Genomic DNA, 19,114 nt, shown 5'->3' with positions numbered 1-19,114 from the left:
CCAGCATTAGTCATAGTTCTAGTCCCTGCACAAATTCTCCTTTTGGGGCTTCACAAAACCGTATGAAGAACGTACCGTCGCCTCCTTTTTTCAGATGAGGAAGCTGTGGGAAAAAATTCCTCGTGATTATATACCATAGTTTTTTTGTTCTGTAATTTTGTTTTTGTTTGTTTGAGACTAGTCTTGCTCTGTTGCCCAGGTAGTACAGCAGTAAAACCACAGGTCAATGTAGCCTCGACCTTCCAGGCTCAAGCATCCTCCCACCTCACCCTCTCCCTCTCGGGTAGCTGGGACCCCAGGCACAAGCCATTATGCCTGGCTAATTTTTATTGATACTGGGTCTCCATATATTGCCTAGCCTGGTCTCAAACTTCTGAGGTCAAGCAATCCTCCCACCTCAGCCCCTCAAAATGCTGGGTTTACAGGCATGAGCCACCATGCTGGGCCCGTATTCTTTGATTTCGAATTGCCTTGTTTCTGCTTTCCTGCTTTAAGCATTTCATGTAAATTTAATCTCATATTTGTGTAAAAGAGATGGCTTCTAAGTCATCACTTGCTGCCAGCGAGGCAGTCAAGAAACCATAGTTGAGTTAGAAATATCCCTCCAGTTCAAGACATTTACCTATTCCATTCACAAGTATATATAATCTTTACAATAGAGATTTTTTCTTTTTCTTTTCTTTTCTTTTCTCTTTCTTTCTTTCTTTCTTTCTTTCTTTTTCTTGTGGCAGAGTCTCACTATCATGCAGGCTAGAGTGCAGTGGTGCCATCTCAGCTCACTGCAACTTCCACCTCTCAGGTTCAAGTGGTTTTTGTGCCTCAGCCTCCCGAGTAGCTGGGATTAAAGGTGCATGTGCCATGCCTGGCTTATTTTTATATTTTTAGGAGAGATGGGGCTTTACCATGTTGGCCGGGCTGGTCTTGAACCCCTGGCCTCAAGTGATCCCCTGCCTCGGCCTCCCAAGGTGGTGGGATACAGGCATGAGCCACTTTACCTGACCAACATAGAGATTTCTAAATAATAATTAATGCATTTATTATGAAATCCTCACTTCTCCTAAACTTTCTAGAAAATGAAGTTAAGAATTGTGTAAGAGCCTGCTCTTAGGGAATACTGTTGGTGAGAAACAAAGCTGACATCCTAACATGATAGCCCCTGTCATGGATAGATCGGAGCAGAGAGGTGGTGTGATGGTCATCTCAATGTAGAAAGACTGATTTGGAACCTACTTGTAATTATCAGCCTGAAACCACAGATTTTACTTTTTGGTGTTATACCTATTGTTGAATATGATTTTTCTAGTCCTTATAGTTCAATGTAATTAAAGAGCACCAGAAAATGAAATGTGCTTGGCCTTCTAGGACATCATTGCAATAAAGCCAAGATGAAGATAAAAGATGAGTAATGCCTCTTTAGTTTTTATAGAACACACATCTGAAACTACGCGGATCAAGATCGTAATGGAAAAGAATTGTAATCATCTGGTTTTTTTCTTTTTTGAGACAGAGTCTCACTCTGTCACCCAGGCTGGAGTGCAGTGGTGCAGTGTTGGCTCACTGCAACCTCCACCTCCCAGGTTCAAGTGATTCTCCTGCCTCAGTCTTTTGAGTAGCTGGGATTACAGGCATGCGCCACCATGCCCAGCTAATTTTTTTTTTGTTTTGTTTTCTTTTTTTAATTTTTAGTAGAGATGGGGTTTTACCATGTTGGCCAGGCTGGTCTCGAACTCCTGACCTCAAGTTATCCACCTGCCTTGGCCTCCCAGAGTGCTGGGATTACAAGCATGAGCCCCAGTGCCTGGCCGTAATCATCTTTGGAATATTATGAATAGTATAGGCCTCCAATTGGGATCTCATTCTGTGTTTGCTGGATCTTTTGTAGATTCTATCAGGTGACTATTAAAACATATAATGTTGTAGTTACTCTTCAGGGGATTGTAATTTGAGGATTCATGAAATAATCTCATTCATTACAAATATTCATTACTTGGCCAGGCTCAGTGTTCCATAGCTGTAATCTCAGCACTTTGGGAGGCCAAGGTGGGTGGATCACATGAGCCCGGGAGTTCCAGACCAGCCTGGCCAAAATGGTGAAACTTCATTTCCAGAAAAAAAAATTTTTTAATTAGCCAGGTTTGTTGGCACATGCCTGTAGTCCTAGCTACTTGGGAGGCTGAGACTGGAGGATCACTAGAGCCTGGGAAGGTCAAGCGTACAGTGACCCATGATTGTGCCACTGTACACTGGCCTGGTTGACAGAGTGAGTCCCTGTCTCAATCAATCGATCAACTTAAAAAATAAATATTTATTACTTACTAGCCTACAGGCTTTTCATCTTCAAAACTGATCGCTCAGTTTGCAGCCAGTAAGTCTGCTCTGTTGGTTTCTTACTGCATAATCCCAGGACTTCAGTTTTCTTCCCTCATGTAAGCCTGGTTTAAAAAAAATAGCCAAATCAAGGATTCAGTAAAATGCAAACTATTTTGTCTTGTCTACTTGGCTCTGCAAAATTATACTTTCCTGTTATAAACAGTAAGCTGCTTAGGGAAGAATTCCAGCAATTTGTCTCTCCCATGCTGTACATGGCAGCCAGTGAGGCAACGTATGTACAGCAACTCCCAGTTCTTATTTAATTTCCTCAGTCAAAACAAGAGATTGTGGTGGTGCCTCCTGGTTCAAAAATGGCACAACGTGTTTCTTTTGCTTCTTCTCATTACCCCGTGAATCAGAAGATGTTAGAGCCAGAGGGATCTTTGAAGCCAGTTCTGTTTTACAGATAAGAAACACAGGCCCAGGCTTAGTAGCTCATTCAAGGTCTCACAGTGTGTAAGTGGTAAAGTTGAGTCTTGAATCTGTTTTGCTTACCCTAAGGTATTTCTTTCTTTCCACTTTCTCTAGCTTTCTCTACAACAGTTATTCATGTTCTAGAAAGAACCTGTGGGCCTACTAAGTGCATTCGTTGTATTCTTGCTCTTGAAATAGCATCAGACTAGCAGACAGTGTGATCACCAGTCACTTCTGTGTATGAGGAAGCTTCGTTTGGGAATTAGGGTGGGTCATTTAAAGAGAGAAATCTAGGCTCTTCTCTTTGTTTCTGGGCTATTCCAGGGCATATCTTCACCATTATGGACTGGCTTTGTCAAACGTGATGAACAGACCAGCTTTATAACAGCTTTGCTGCTTGCAACCCGGGTTTTACCCTTCTCAGCCTCAGCTTCCCCATTAAATAACATGACACTTAGCATCCATGCTATACATTTGCAAAGATATATATGAAAGTGAACTATGAAATACACTGGAAACATGAGGTGTATTACGATATAGAGGGCACGCTACCAAAGACAGGAGCTGGAATGAATAGATGGATGATGGCTATAAGTGATGGGAAATCTTGTTTGTGCTTTTGCCCAGGGACATGAAATAGATTGTACAAACATCTTCTAAGCAGTGACTTTTGACTCCAATGAAAGGCATTGTTGGAGGGATGTGCTTCTAACATGAATCTCTTTGAAAGCTTAGATTGGAGAGGCAGATTATCTCTTGTGATAAACTAAATGGCTGAAGAAGTAATTTTAGTAACCCTTTCTTGAATGGTGGGAAACCACAGCTGCTTTTCTGGTGGGAAGCAGAAGTGTGTTTGAGTTTGGGGAAGAAGTGGGAAATAACTGAACTTTTTGATAGATTTTTTATAGAAGGAATAAAAATGGGTTTCTAAAATATATTCTTTTCTAAAGTCATTGTTATACCTTGAGTACTTTGTTTGGGACTAAGCCTGTGCCTTGTAATGAGAAAGACAGAAAGGTAATATGTAATGAAGTCCCCAGTCCCCAGTCATGGGGGGTTTCCTTCTAATTAATGGCAGACCATTATACAAGACTGTGATTAAAAACCCAGACTGCACTGGAAAGAGCAGTTGTCATGGGATGTTAGAGAAGAAAGAGATCCACGCAGGTAATAGGGAGCTAGTAGCCATTTGTTGAACTGAATTGTGGATGTGAGATTTGGATTGTTACTAAGTCAAGGCAAGCCCTTGTTCTAGGTAGGAACAAACCATGGACTGAGTTCAGAATTGGGAGGAGAACATATGAATCTTCACTGGAGAGTAGGTTGGAATTTTGCAGATAGTGGAGACAAAGGTGGATAATTATGGGCTGGGACAATTTTGGGGGTACTTTCAGTTAGGCCTAGAGATCTAGGGGTGTGTGTGTGTGTGTGTGTGTGTGTGTGTGTGTGTGGTGCATTTCCAGTAGTCCTTAGTAGGTGTTTGAGCTTGGAGCTTCCAGTGCAGGTGCTGCCTTTGAGAGCTTCTGCTTACTTCCTAATGAGCAGAACCAGGAAGAGGAGAAGATGTCAAGGATGTGAGGTCTACCAAACTAGCAAGCAGAGCATCTGCATAAACCAGCAGACCAGTGAAGGAGTTGAACTCCAGTGGAATAGCAGCAGTGGCCCAGTGACCCATGAACAGGTCTAGGAATTGGAAATTACTCCTGCTTCTGAATCACATGTGATGTCTCCTAACCTATGTCACCAGCCAATCCTGGTTGTGAATTCATAGTCTAGTCCATAAGCTCAATAGTAAAATAAATTCCAACATACTCTGTCCTGGCTTCTGTGCCAGGAGTGCAGGACAGCACTACTTGGATGACTCTCTTTATCAAGAAGAGGCCACTGGAAAAGAGGTGGCTGGACGTGTGCTCCTCCCTGCTCACTGATAGGTTGACCATGATATAAGCCAAGCTGCAGGTACACGGTGCACCACAGGCTCAGGGAAGTGCTGGGAAGAGCTGCCGCTGGCAATGACAGGGATGCCTTTCTTCTCTGTGGGATATACTGATGGATTGAGGCCTGCGGAGATGGGAGCCTTATGAGTTCCTTGGATTGTCAAGTCCATAGCTGGAGCTGAAGGGGGTTCATTTTTCCTGGAGAGATCCCTCATCAGTAGAGTGAGGGTAAGAAGTAAATCTACTTTAAAAAAAAAAAAGAAAGCTTCCATCAAGTCTAATTTACATACCATAAGAGCCACCCATTTAAAGCATATAATTTAATGATTTTTAGTAAATTTACAGACTTGTGTAAATATCACCACAACCCAGTTTTAGGATATTTTCATCTAAAACATCTTAAAGGGCCTTAGGGCCTTTTGTGGTCAACACCATTCCCCTCCTGCAGTCCCAGGCAACCAATAATCTCCTATATTGCCTTTGATAGATTTGTCTAATTCTGGACATTTTGAATAAATGAGGTCATAAACTATGTGGTCTTTTCATCTGGCTTCTTTCCTTTAGTATAATGTTTTGAGGTTCATTCGCATTGTAGTATGTGTCTGTATTCCATTTCTTTTCATTGCTGCATAGTATTCCATTGCATGGATATACCATATTTCATGTATCCTTTCATCAGTTAATAAATTATTTCCATTTTATTGGCTGTTGTGAATGATGCTACTGCATTGGAATTCAGTGGCTGGTATGACAAATTATACACTTGATGTCTTCCAACAGTGGAGGTTTATTCTTCCACAGTTCTGGAGACAAGAATTAGGAAGTCAAGGTGCAAACAGGGCTGTGCTCCCTCTGGAGGCCCTGGGGAGATTCCATTCCTTGCTTTTTCCAGCTCCTGGTGGATACTGGCCTTATTTGACTTGAGGTCACGTCAGTTTAATCTCAGCCTCCATCTGCCCATCGCCTTCTCTCTGGTGTGTCTCCCAGCTGTCTCTGTTTCTGTCTGTAAAGATGTATGATTGCATTTAAGGCCCACCTTGATAATTCAGGGAAGGCCACTCCTCTCAAAATCCTTAACTTATCATTGGTCATTAGAGAAATGCAAATCAAAACCACAATGAGATACCATCTCACAACAGATAGAATGGCAATCATTAAAAAGTCAGGAAATAATAGATGCTGGAGAGGATGTGGAGAAATAGCAATACTTTTACACTATTGGTAGGAGTGTAAATTAGTTCAACCATTGTGGAAGACAGTGTGGCAATTCCTCAAGGATCTAGAATCAGAAATAGCATTTGACTCAGTAATCACATTACTGGGTATATACCCAAAAGATTATAAATCATTTTATAAAGACACATGCACATGTATGTTTATTGCAGCACTGTTCATAATAGCAAAGACCTGGAACCAACCCAAATGCCCATCAATGATAGACTGGATAAAGAAAATGTGGCACATCCACATTGTGGAAAACTATGCAGCCATAAAAAGGGATGAGTTCATAACCTTTGCAGGGGTAAGGATGAAGCTGGAAAATATCATTCTCAGCAAATAACACAAGAACAGAAAGCCAAACACCGCAAGTTCTCACTCATCAATGGGAGTTGAACAATCTGAAGACATGGACACAGGGAGGGGAACATCACACACTGGGGCCTGTTGTGGGGAGAGAGAGCATTTCTCCTAATGTAGATGACAGGGTGATGGGTGCAGCAAATCACCATAGCACGTGTATACCTGTGTAACAAACCTGCACATTCTGTACATGTATTCCAGAACTTAAAGCATCAAAAAAAATAAATCCTTAATTTAATCAACTCTTGCCTTACAAGTGACATACACAGGTTCCAGGGATTTGATGTAGATTTCTTTTGGCGGGGGAAACTTTTCAGCCAACCACCACAGCTCTGAACATTTACATAAGGTTCTTATGTAGACATATGGCTTCATTTTTCTCTCTAGATACCTAGGAATGGAATTGCTAGGACCTATGGTAAATTTATGTTTAACTTTTTGAGAAGTTGCCCAACTGTTTTCAGGAGGAGCGGTATCATTTTACATTCCTACCAGCAAGGCAGGAGAGTTCTAGTTTCTCCACATTCTTACATTCTTGTCAATTGTTTGCCTTTCTTTTTTTTTTTTTAAATCATAGCCATTCTAGTATGTGTGGAGTGTTATCTCAGTATGGTTTTAATTTGTATTTCCCCATGATTAATTGTGTTGAACATCTCTTCATGTGCCTGCTAGCCATTCATACATAATTTTTAGCAAAATATCTATTCAAAGCTCTCGCCTGTCTTAAAATTGGGTTGTCTTCTTTTTTTGAGTTATGAGTTAGTCTCTTGTTTTGCACAACCTGGCCCAGCCATTACCAGCCCTAAGGACTGTGGTGGCTGAGGCACCTTGATTAGGAAGTGCCATGTTAACCCAGTTCCACAGGGTACATTGGGCTGGGGCCAGGCACCATGGTTGCAGCATGCCCTGTGTCAGTTTGTCACTGGAGGGTGGATGGGCCTCACAGGTGGCCTCTTGCCATCAGATACTGTGTCATGGAAGCCAGGATATGGCTTGTGTGTGTCCTAGAGATCATTAGTTCAGTGGTCTTGCAGGCTGGCATTGTCTGAAGAACAAGGGTACTGACCAACAGAATCCCACAATGTATTTTCATTGTAGCCTGATTCTTTCCTAACACTTACCACAATTTTAACTAAATAGTTATTTCTGTGATTATGTATTTGGTGTCTTTCTTCCTTCTACTAGACTGTTAAGTTCCCTGGGGACAGGGGCCATGTCTATGTGATTTGCCCCTCTATCTCTAGTCTCCAACACAGATCATGATACGTAGCAGGCAACTGATCAATACTTGTTGGATGGAGGAAATGAGTGTCCATTCTCTGCTTTACAATGGATGATTCACATGAAATTATTAAACAGAGAGTTGTTTGTTGACCGAGTTTTTCACGAATCCCTACACATGCCTGTAGTAACATGCATTCTGATTTCCCTGTTTTATTTCTCATTTCCAGCGATCTACAACTACAATGCTTCTCAAGATGTGGAGCTCTCCTTGCAGATCGGTGACACAGTTCACATCCTGGAGATGTACGAGGGTAAGTCTGGCTGGCCTTCGGCCAGACAAGGGCAAGGGAAAAGCAGTGTACGTTACTTATTAAATAGGCACTTAGAACAGGTATCAACATGCTTTACTTCCTGAAGCAGAGCTGGTGAAAACTCGGGAAGTACTTGAGTGACACAATTTTGAACACAGTATGATTTCAAAACAGCCAGCTGAATACATGAGCACAAACATGCACAGACACCAGGGTAAGAGCTCATGCATATGTGAAGGGCACTGGTGTGGCCCGGCCACTTGGGCACAACAGAAGGATCAGTGACAGAGCTGGCTCGCAAGGAGACACTTGGGATGTTGGGCTGGCAGTAGCTCAAAGGAAGCACTGCTGATTAAGGGTCCCTTTCCATTCAGCACTAAATGTTCCCAGGTTGGGGGAGAAAGTCTTTCTGGTGTTGCTGAGATTCTTTTAGAAAAATTAGGTCAGGATCGCAGCAGGTCCAGAAAGCCTGCTTGTATATTTCCTTCAACTAGGTCAGGCGAGGGTGGTGGTTCCGTTAACCTGTTAGTGGGCTGCAGGTCGTACTCAGGACTGCCTGTTTGTCTGCAAAGCACCAGTCATGTCTGTACCTACTCCACCGCTGGCTTCTAACTTCACCTTGGGTGTCTCTAAATCCTAGGAGAAGGCTTCCTCCATGAATCCACATTTTTAATCCAAACCTTGAGAGCACAACAAAAGCATAGCCAGACCACTGAAATTAAGACCAAACCAAGAACAACCTTTAGGGTCCAGTTATTCTCCCTGAAGGTTAGGGTACAAATGAGGTGGAAGTTAGGCAGATTTGACAGGGGGCGTGCATTTTCTGGGTCTAGCCCCCATGTAAATCCTTGTGATGGTGAAATGACAGAGATGGTCCTCTAGAGCCCCATGCAAGTTCCTAGGGCAGGACAGAACACAGGATGAGAAAGAGGAGACAGGAAGGCAGGAGGAAAGGAAGCAGGATTAGGCCATAGAACAGCTAAATTATCTGCCTGGTTGCACGGAAGACTCTGCTATTACTGCCACCTCCCTTTAGTTCTTGGCAGAGGCCTGAGGTTTCACATTATCCTTTTCCCTTCCACACAGCTCGATGTAATCTTGCTGCTCCCAGGGGCAGAGAGAAGACAGACAGGGCTGTGTGAACTCTTCCCTTTCCATTCTCTCTCTACTGTTCATCATCTCAGGCCTGCCAAGCATGAATTCAGAGTCTCCAAGACACTAGGGACAGTCACCTTATCTTTTCCAGATTCCTTTGCTTATGGAAACCACAGCTCTTCCAGTCTTATCAGCTCATAGTTCTTTTGTCAGGAGGCCAGGTTAATTCACTCCGTCTAGCCTCAGTGGATGCACATTTTCCTATTGTACAAATAAAAAGTATATGTTCAGGCTCACACCTGTAATCCAAGCACTTTGGAGACCAAGGCAGGCAGATCACCTGAGGTCATGAGTTCAAGACCAGCCTGACCAACATGGTAAAACACTGTTTCATTAAAAAAAAAAAATCGTATGTTCAATTTTTCTAACTCTTCCATGTGGGCTTGGAAAGAATGTATATTTAAGGATCATTGGGTGCAAAAAGTTCTTTTTCTTTTTGAGGTGGAGTCTCACTCTGTCACCCAGGCTGGAATGCAGTGGTGCAATCTCAGTTCACTGCAACCTCCACCTCCCGAGTTTAAGCAATTCTCATGCCTCAGCCTCTTGAGGAGCTGGGATTATAGGCATGCGTCACCACACCTGGCTAATTTTTGTATTTTTAGTAAAGATGGGGTTTCACCATTTGGCCAGGCTGGTCTTGAACTCTGAGCTCAGGTGATATCCCCATCTTGGCCTCCCAAAGTGCTGGGATTACAGACCTGAGCCACTGCGCCTGGCCGCAAAGTTCTGTATATGACAATTAGGTTCTAATTTCGAAGTCATTTTTCAGGTTTAGTCTGTGCTAACTTGTTTTCCTGCTTTTTCTGTTACTGATAGAACTGTGTTAACTCTTATCCACCATGATTGTAGTTTGTGTCTGTTTACGGTGATGTCAGCTGTTGTCTTTATGTATTCTCAGACTTGTTTTTAGGTGGCTGCTATTTTAGAATTGTTGTGTTAAGCAGTTCTAACTTTTAATTCCTGCTTATTAAACCTTTTATCATTGTCTTCGTCTGTAACAATATGCTAGTTTTACTCTCTGTTGTGTAAAATTGCAGCCAACTCACTGGCAATTCCCAGGGCTTCAATTTGTGTCCTTCTGGCTTCACAAGACCATCAGAAATGCTGCTCAGCTTCTCAGCTACTCAGGAATCCTTTCTCTTTCTTTTGGAGATGGAGTCTCGCTGTGATGCCTAGGCTGGAGTGCAATGGCACAATCTTAGCTCACAGCAACCTCTGCCTCCTGGGTTCAAGTGTTTCTCCTGCCTGAGCCTCCCAAGTAGCTGGGATTATAGGCGCCTGCCACCATACTTGGCTAATTTTTGTATTTTTAGTAGAGATGGGGTTTCACCATGTTGGCCAGGCTGGTCTCAAACTCATGACCTTAGGTAATCTGCCCGCCTTGGCCTCCCAGAGTGGTGGTATTACAGGCATGAGCCGCCACGCCCAGCCAGGAATCCTTTCTTAAATCAGCAGATGAATGTCCCAAGTGGAAAGCAGCCCCAGATGCCGGGCTGGTTTTTTTAGCTTTTGGTCTTTTGCAGATTTTTGACCTGGTAATCCCTTCACTACTGTGTTAGTTCTTGTGTTTGTGTGCATGGCGGCATTGCAGGAGGGCGGTGGATGTATTTGTGTGTGTTATTTTGTCAGGCTTTTGCAGTTGTCCTACAGAGTGTGGGAGGGAAGAGTGGAGAGTTGGTCTGAAATAAAGTAGACAGTGTGTATTGTTTTTTGTTTTTTTTTCTTTGAGGCAGGGTCTTGCTTTGTCACCTAGGCTTGAGTACAGTACAGTGGTGTGATCATAACTCACTGCAGCCTTGAACTGCTGGATTCAAGTTATCCTCCTGCCTCAGCCTCCCAAATAGCTGTGATTATAGGCATGTGCCACCCTGCCTAGCTAATTTGTGTATTCATTTATTTTAGTAGAGACAAGTTCTCACCAAATTGCTCAGGCTGATCCCAAACTCCTGGCCTCAATTGATCCTCCTGCCTCAGCCTTCCAAAGTGTTGGGGTTATAGGTGTGAACCACACACAGTGCCTGGCCTAGATGATATCTTTTAAATATGTCTTATAATTTTTTTTTTGCTTTTATGTGACCTCAGCATATTTCTAAAAATAGTAAATTGCAGCCCTTGGTCCTGTTAGGGTTCATAGCAATAATAATTTTAAGGATGAGTGCAGAGGCTCACTCCTTAATCCTGGCACTTTAGTAGGCCAAGATGGGAGGATCCCTTGAGGCCTGGAGTTCAAGACCAGCCTGGGCAACATAGTGAGACTCGATCTCTACAAAAAATTTAAAAATTAGGCAAACATGGTGGTGGTGTGCACCTGTAGTCTCAGCTACTTTGAAGGCTAAGGTGGGAGGATTGCTTGAGCCTGAGAGGCAGAGGTTGCAGTGAGCTGACCACACAACTGCACTCCAGCCTGGGCAACAGAGTGAGACCCTGTCACAAAAAGGAAAAAAAAAGTGCTTTTAGGTGTGCTCACTATTTATACTTTACTGAGAGTTCTCCATTTGGCCAATGAACATTCCCCAAGACAGCATCCCTATGCATTGAGCTAAGGGGGGGTCACTAAGCTTAGTTGAATATAAATGTAAACACAGACATGTTCATTTTGAATATCATGCACTTGAGTCCAAACGGTCCAAAACCCACAGTGCTTCTAGTATATTATAGTTCACACTGCAGGATGCTTGTAGGATGTGCTGGCCCATTTGACAATCACACAAAAATGGTTCATTTCTTCAGTTATGATGGTCTGGATGCTGTAGTCCTGCCAGCAAGAAACCGCTCTTCTTCTTAATTGCTACCATAACATTTTGCTGAGTCAGTCGTAGAACTTCTCGTCTCAAAGGATGTCAGTGCCTGTTCTTCACAGTGAGCGCATGTCAAGGTGTGAATGGCGAGGGAGATTGAGAACACTGGAGCTGGCATCATGAGCTTACCAAGTTCATTGACCACCGAGTGGGAGGTCAGCTTGACAGAGAGATTACGATGTTGCATTATATTTTTAATAGTGTTTATTTTATGGGATTAATTTTTAAAAGCGTGCCTGCTTTGGCAGGTGCCCTGTGATAGGTCCTTGCATCTGCTAAGCACTTAGAATTCTTGGCTGGATTCTCAAATTCCTTTATTATTTAAGGCAGCTCAGGACTAGGCAAGGGCAGGAGTGCTTTGCAAACATGAAACACTATGGGAATGCTGAGTAATCGCTTGTCTTCTACCCGTCCTCTCCTAGTCCCTCTTAACTTTAGAAAAATAAACAGAATGAAAACACCAACAGTCCGGCTGGGTGGAACTGAAGGGTGACACTGGCACTGTGTTATGGCCCCGGGATTCGTGTCTTCCAGCTTCCTGTCTGAGCTGACTTTGGGGCACTCCCTCTGCACCCTACCCCACCCTGCCCTCGAGATGTCTGCATACCAGATCTGTGTGTGTTTTTCCAGCGTGGACATGAATCCACCCAGACAGGAACAATGTTTTTCTGCCCACAGCCCATGGCAGAATACTGTTTTTTTTCCTCCTGTTTCCTGCTTCTTGGTCGGATGAAAAATTTCAGAGCATGATGGCTCCTTGAAGGCAAAGCCTGCTTCTCCCTCATCTGCAGAGCCTATGCCTCCCTAGCTACTGGTATATGCAGGTGCTCAGCAACAATCTATTGAATGATGATGATAAAACAGTCTATTGAATCTATTGAATGATGATGATAAAACAGGCAAGCTGGTGTAGAGTAAGGGGGTCAGGGGTCACCTCCACAAAACCCTGGATATTACAAGGCAAAGGTGCTGTTCCTTCTCTATGAGGAGAACACTGAGCGTGCCAATGTTTTTCTGTCCTCTGCGATTGTAGGAGGATTTAGTCATTGCTTAAGTTTTTGTTTTTATTTTATTTATCTTTTTTTAGAGACAGGGTCTTCCTGTCTCCCAGGCTGGAATGCAGTGGCATAATCATAGCTCACTGTAGCCTTGACCTCTTGGGCTCAACAGATACCCCTGCTGCAGCCACTTAAGTAGCTGAGACTGCTGGTGCATGCCACCATGCCTGGCTAATGTTTTTCTTTTTTTAGGAGAGATGAAGACTTGCTGTGTTCCTGGCTGGTCTGGAACTCCTGGCCTTTAGCGATCTTTCCACCTCGACCTCCCAGAGTGTTGGGATTATAGGCGTTAGCCATTGTGCCTGACCTTGTGGTTTTTGTTTGTTTGTTTTTAAATAACAGCTTTCTTGAGATATGCTTCAAACATCATTCAATTTATTTATTTAAAGTATACAATTCAATGGATGTTTACTAAGTTCACTACACAGAGGGTTGCAGAGGGTTGGGCAAACATCATCACTGTCTACTTTCTGAACGCTTTCATCATGCCATAAAGAATCTCTGTACCCATTGGTAGTCATATCTCCCCTGGCTCTAGGCAGTTTCAGATTCATTTCATGTAAGTGGAATCACAGGCTGTGTGGTCTTTTCTGACTGGCTGCCTTAATTTAGCATCATGTTTTGTATTAGTACTTCATCTTCCTCTTTTTTTTTTTTAGAAAGAGGGTCTTGCCCTGTTGCTCAGGCTGGAGTGCAGTGGCATTATCATGGCTTACTGCAACCTTGACCTCCTGGGCTCAAGGCATCCTTCTACCCCAGCCTCCTGGGTAGCTGGGACTATAGGTGCTCACCATTACACCCAGCTCAATTTTTATTCTTTGTAGAGACAGGGTCTTACTATGTAGCTGCAGTTGGTTTCAAAATCCCGGACTCAGGCCGTTCTCCTGCCTTGGCCTCCCAAAGTGTTGGGATTATAGGCATGAGCCATTGCACCCGGCCCAACATCATCTCTTTTCATTGCTGAATAATATGTAATGTGTAGGTACATTATATTTTACTTATTTTTATCAGCTGATGGACATTTGGATTGTTTAGACATTTCAGCTACTATGAATAATGCTGCTGTGAAATTTGCATGCAAGTTTCTATGTGGACATATGTTTTCATCTCTCTTGGATAGGTACCCAGGAGTGGAATTGCTGGGTCATAGGGTAACTAAGTGTTTAATCTTTTGAGGAACTGCCAGATTGTTTGACCTTTGGCTGCAAAACAGGAGACCAGAGTCCAGAGGAGAGAGCTTCTGTCCATCGTCTTCTCTCACTCATTTGATTCTCTGGCCTTGCCCCTGAGCTTCATTTGTTACTAAATGAAGGAAAGAAGCAGAACTGACTGAGGAGCTATCTACTGCTTATTCATTAAACGTCTCCAGGAATTATTAGTCTTCAGTTACTTTATCAGGAAATAGAACTCCTTAAGGATGGAAGCGAGCTTCTTGCTTTTCTTCATCTTTGGCACTAGCCTGCCCACCGTCATTTGTGTGTCTTTGCTTCTTTTACCGTGGAATGTATTTGGCAGCGAGGTAGCCGTTTATCACTGTGAACTTTCCTTTCCACCCCAGATCCATGGCAGAAAGCGCACTGACTTCTGAAGATGCCCTGTGGTGAGGTCATTTATTCATTCAACATGACTTATCACGAACTGTGAGCCAAGTACATTTATTGAGCGTGAGAGATGTTCTGGGCACTGCGGTTTTTTTGAGTGACAGAATGCAAGTTCCTGCTCTCATAGGGTTTACATTAGAGGGATAGACAAAAATAGGTGAATGGAGTCAGTAAACAAAACAATTCAGATAAGTGCTTACAAATGCTATGGAGAGAAGAGGGTAATACTGCAGAGGCCGGGGGTGGAGGACAGCGATGGAGAGGGAGAAGAAGGGCTACTCTAGGTTAGGTGGTTTTGTCTTTGTCTAGGTCGACTGTCCCTGGAAAAGACAACTACAGCTGTCTTTGTGACAAGGTCATTTCATCTCAATTTGAGTCACTTTTTGAATAGAAATGGTCAAATGTAAGTGCTTTGAAAAGTGCATAGTGTCTGGTGCGTGTCAGGTTTCAGCAACCTGTTACCATGGAGCTCCCTCTCCTGCGATTAACCTCGCTCCAGTCACAAGTGGTTTTAGGCCGAGGCTCTGAGGTTCCACTAATGCTGGTTTCCTGTGTTTAATTCATATCCATCTATTAACTCTTTTTCTGCTCCATAAATCACTCAGAAGCTCACGAGAAAGGGTGGCTGGTGTGCTGGGGTTAGCAGGGATTTCTGGGGTAAACGCAGCACAGTTGACTGCTGTTGGAACAAACACAATGAGATGTTTCAAAGGTGACCTGAGCTGTACAGAGGCAGGCACAGCACACAGTTTTATATTATTTCAGGGCAATTTGTAAAGACTCAAAGCATAGAACCAGAGGAAGTTAGCAAGCCCGAAAAAAGAAACAAAAAGAAGCGTTTGTATATGTACAGAAGTCCCGCAGAGCACCCATGTTATTTCTTCTATATAGAAGGAGGCCTGTTTTTGAATGCAATTTAATCAAAAAATCTACTCCCCTCTAATATCGAAAGGAAAAAAAATGCATTAGGACTTGAGCTGTATGTGTTTTGAATCTCATCTTTGTAAAGCAGGCCTGTGTGAGTAGGGACAGAGGGCAGTGTTATGACAGGTAAGTTAAATGGGAATGAATTTTATCTACCTGTTAGCCAAAACTTTTTTTTTTTTTTTTTTTTTTTTGAGACGGAGTTTCATTCTTGTTACCCAGGCTGGAGTGCAATGGCGTGACCTCAGCTCACCGCAACCTCTGCCTCCTGGATTCAGGCAATTCTCCTGCCTCAGCCTCCTGAGTAGCTGAGATTACAGGCACATGCCACCATGCCCAGATAATTTTTTGTATTTTTAGTAGAGACGGGGTTTCACCATGTTGACCAGGATGGTCTTGATCTCTTGACCTCGTGATCCACCCGCCTCAGCCTCCCAAAGTGCTGGGATTACAGGCGTGAGCCACCGTGCCCACTGCCAACACTTTTTAACAGAGACATAAAAAAGAAGAGAGTGGACCAGTCGTGGTGGCTCACACCGGTAATCCCAGTACTCTAGGAGCCCAAGGTGGGCAGATCACATGCGGACAGGAGTTTGAGACAAGCTTGGCCAACATTTTGAAACCCTGTCTGTTCTAAAAATACAAAAATTATCCATGTGTGGTGGTGCACACTTGTAATCCCAGCTACTTAGGAGACTAAGGCACAAGAATTGCTTGAACTCGGGAGGCAGAGGTTGCAGTGAGCCAACGTCACACCACTGCACTCCAGCCTGGGCAACAGAGCAAGACTCTGTCTAAAGAAAAAAAAAAGAGAGAGAGAGTACTTTTAAAAGATTTTTTTCAAGCCGAGGCTTAATAATCATCCTTCTGAGATGTGGTAATAGGAACCTCACATTGGTCTCTATGATATATGATGGTATCTAATGTTTTGAGAATGTGCTTGTTACATTCTGCTATTCTCCATGACAATTAAACAATCTGGTGACACCGAAATCTCTTTATTGTTCCTCCTTTCTTCTTGGTTCTTTCTCTCTTTGGTCATCCATGCCCAGTGGTCCGAAGCCAAGAGAGAGACAAAAGATTCAAAATTGCTATGAAAAACCAGTTCTTAATAGAATGTGTAAAAGTTTACTGAATATAAGCTTTAGTAGGGGTGTCCATGGTATTTGTAACTTTTGTTTACTTTTTTTACCCACTAATTAAACTAATCGAAAGTTTATTGTAATTCAGAATCTCCACGATCTAGGTACAGAAGCACTGCCTTTCACATACATAAATGGCAGTGAGCCTAACAGCTTGGATTTTATGACACTGTGTGCAAACATTTTGGCATTAGCCTGGAAAGCAGATAAGGCCATGTGGCATTTTGTTGAGTGTGCTTGGTCACTTCCCACATCTGTTTGACCTTTACCTTAAGTACAGCTTGTTAGCTACTACTGCTGGTGACATATGTTCCTGAGATGTGTTTTTCAAAAGACATGTGTGGCAGTAGGAGGGTGTTTACGAGAGAAATAATTTAAAAGGAGAGCAGTGAAAAGCCTTATCTCAGATTTAATCTTTTTAAAAAGCGAATGAAGAAGCCCTGTCTCTACTAAAAATACAAAAAATTAGTCAGATATGATGGTGCATGCTACTTGGGAGGCTGAGGCAGGAGAATTGCTTGAACCTGGGAGGTGGAGGTTGCAATGAGTCAAGATCGCACCATTGCATCCAAGCCTGGGCAATGAGAGTGAAACTCCATATATCCAAAGAATTATAAATCATTTTACTATAAGTACACATGCACATGAATGTTCATTGTAGCACTGTTTACAATAGCAAAGACCTGGAACCAACCCAAATGCCCATCGATGATAGACTGGACAGGGAAAATGTGGCACATATACACCATGGATTACTATGCAGCCATAAAAAACGATGAGTTTGTGTCCTTTGTAGGGACATGGATGAACCTGGAAACCATTATTCTCAGCAAACTGACACAAGAACAGAAAATCAAACACCACATGTTCTCACTCATAGGTGGGTGTTGAACAATGAGAACACATGGACACAGGGAGGGAAGCATCACACACTGGGGTCTGTTGGGGGGAATAGGGGAGGGACAGTGGGGGGTGGGGAGTTGGGGACAGACAGCATGGGGAGAAATGTCAGATATAGGTGATGGGGAGGAAGGCAGCAAATCACATTGCTATGTGTGTACCTATGCAACAGCCTTGCTTTTTCACATGTACCCCAAAACCTAAAATGCAATCAATCAATCAATCAATCAATAAAGCGAATGCCTTCTCCTGTCTTTCCTTTTCAGGTATGTTTCAATACGCTTCTAAAATTCCATCTTTATTTGTTTTCTTGAGACAGAGTCTCACTCTCTCTCCCAGGCTGGAGTGGAGTGGTGCCATCTCAGCTTACTGCCTCCTGGGTTCAAGCAGTTCTTGTGCCTCAGCCTCTGGAGTAGCTGCAATTACGGGCATGCCCCACCATGCCTGGCTAATTTTTGTATTTTTAGTAGAGACGTGATTTTGCCACGTTGGCTAGGCTGGTCTCAAACTCCTGGCCTCATGTGCTCTGCCTGCCTTAGCCTCCCAAAGTTCTGGGACTGCAGGCATGAACCACTGTGCCCAACCCTAAAACTCCATCTTTAAAAATGTACATGATTCAGGTATAGGCATGTATGGAATTTTCTACTGTAGAGCTCAGAACTGTTTCCTGAGTGATACCTTCATTCAGTTGTTCTGTCATGAATAAGTAAGTATTTGGAATTATCTATTTGGGCAGCTCCCAAGCACCTAAGGAGGCAAACTCAATCTGAAAGCAAAGATGCTTTTGGGAGTACTCTGGAGGAATGTTCCTGGGAGCTTTTAGCATTCCACAGAATTTGGACCACAGCAGGTCTTGGTTGGATCAAGGGGTCGAAATGGGAGCTGAGTCCTTCCATCCCATGCACACACATACCTGCTCACAGCTGTCTTCACACCCCTGATTGCTGGACCATTCACGTTATTTGGTGCATAACCTTTATTTAAAAAAAAAAATACCTTAGATTATCTCCATATAACATCACTGTTGAACTGGCTAAGCCTCAGTTAAGGATTAGTGTAAGGAGAAAGCCTTAGAGGAAGGTTTAAAATTGATTGAGGGCGAATGATCGTAAGATATATTTCTCCTCTTGCTTATTTGGAAAAAAGGTTAAATATGTGCCTCTGCTTTGTTCATAGTAATATGAGTCATTTATGTTCTTTAAAAGCATATATTGATGAAAGAATTCAGAATACTGAATAAATGAAAGCTATTCCATGTTCATGGGTAGGGAGATTCAATGTCAAAATGTCAGTTCTTCTGAAGTTGATTTATAGATTCAGTGCAATCCCAATTAAAATCCCAGTTATTTTGTGGATATTGACAGGTGGATTCTAAAATTTATGTGGAGAGGCAGAGGACTCGGACCAACCAACGTGATGTCGAAGGAGAACAAAGTTGGAGGACTGGCACTACTTGTTTCACAGCTTACTCTAAAGCTATAGTAATCAAGGCTGTGGTATTGGCAGAACACTAGACAAACAGGTCTATTGAACTGAACAGAGAGCTCAAAAATAGACCCACACAAAAACAGTCAGCTGACCTTTGACAAAGGAACAAAGGCAATACAATAGAGAAAAGATCGTCTTTTTAACAAATCATGCTGGAACAATCCGACAAACACATGCCGAGATAAGAATTTAGACACAGACCTTTCACCCT

The 19,114-nt window shown here is 43.0% G+C and overlaps 1 protein-coding gene across 6 annotated transcripts in view; it reads left to right on the top strand.

Annotated features, from left to right (window-relative positions):
* Positions 1 to 19,114, top strand: part of DOCK5 (dedicator of cytokinesis 5) — a 219,064-nt gene that overhangs the window by 47,169 nt on the left and 152,781 nt on the right. For all 6 annotated transcript variants that reach the window (XM_078347202.1, XM_078347201.1, XM_008979098.6 and 3 more), the window contains exon 2: positions 7,754 to 7,837. In XM_078347202.1, coding sequence (XP_078203328.1) covers positions 7,828 to 7,837 — 10 coding nt within the window. In that variant the 5' untranslated portion in view covers positions 7,754 to 7,827. The remainder of the gene's footprint in view (positions 1 to 7,753; positions 7,838 to 19,114) is intronic.

The sequence above is a fragment of the Callithrix jacchus genome, chromosome 13, assembly GCF_049354715.1.
Source record: "Callithrix jacchus isolate 240 chromosome 13, calJac240_pri, whole genome shotgun sequence".
Taxonomy (NCBI): domain Eukaryota; kingdom Metazoa; phylum Chordata; class Mammalia; order Primates; family Cebidae; genus Callithrix; species Callithrix jacchus.
This window is presented reverse-complemented; position numbering and strand designations above follow the sequence as displayed.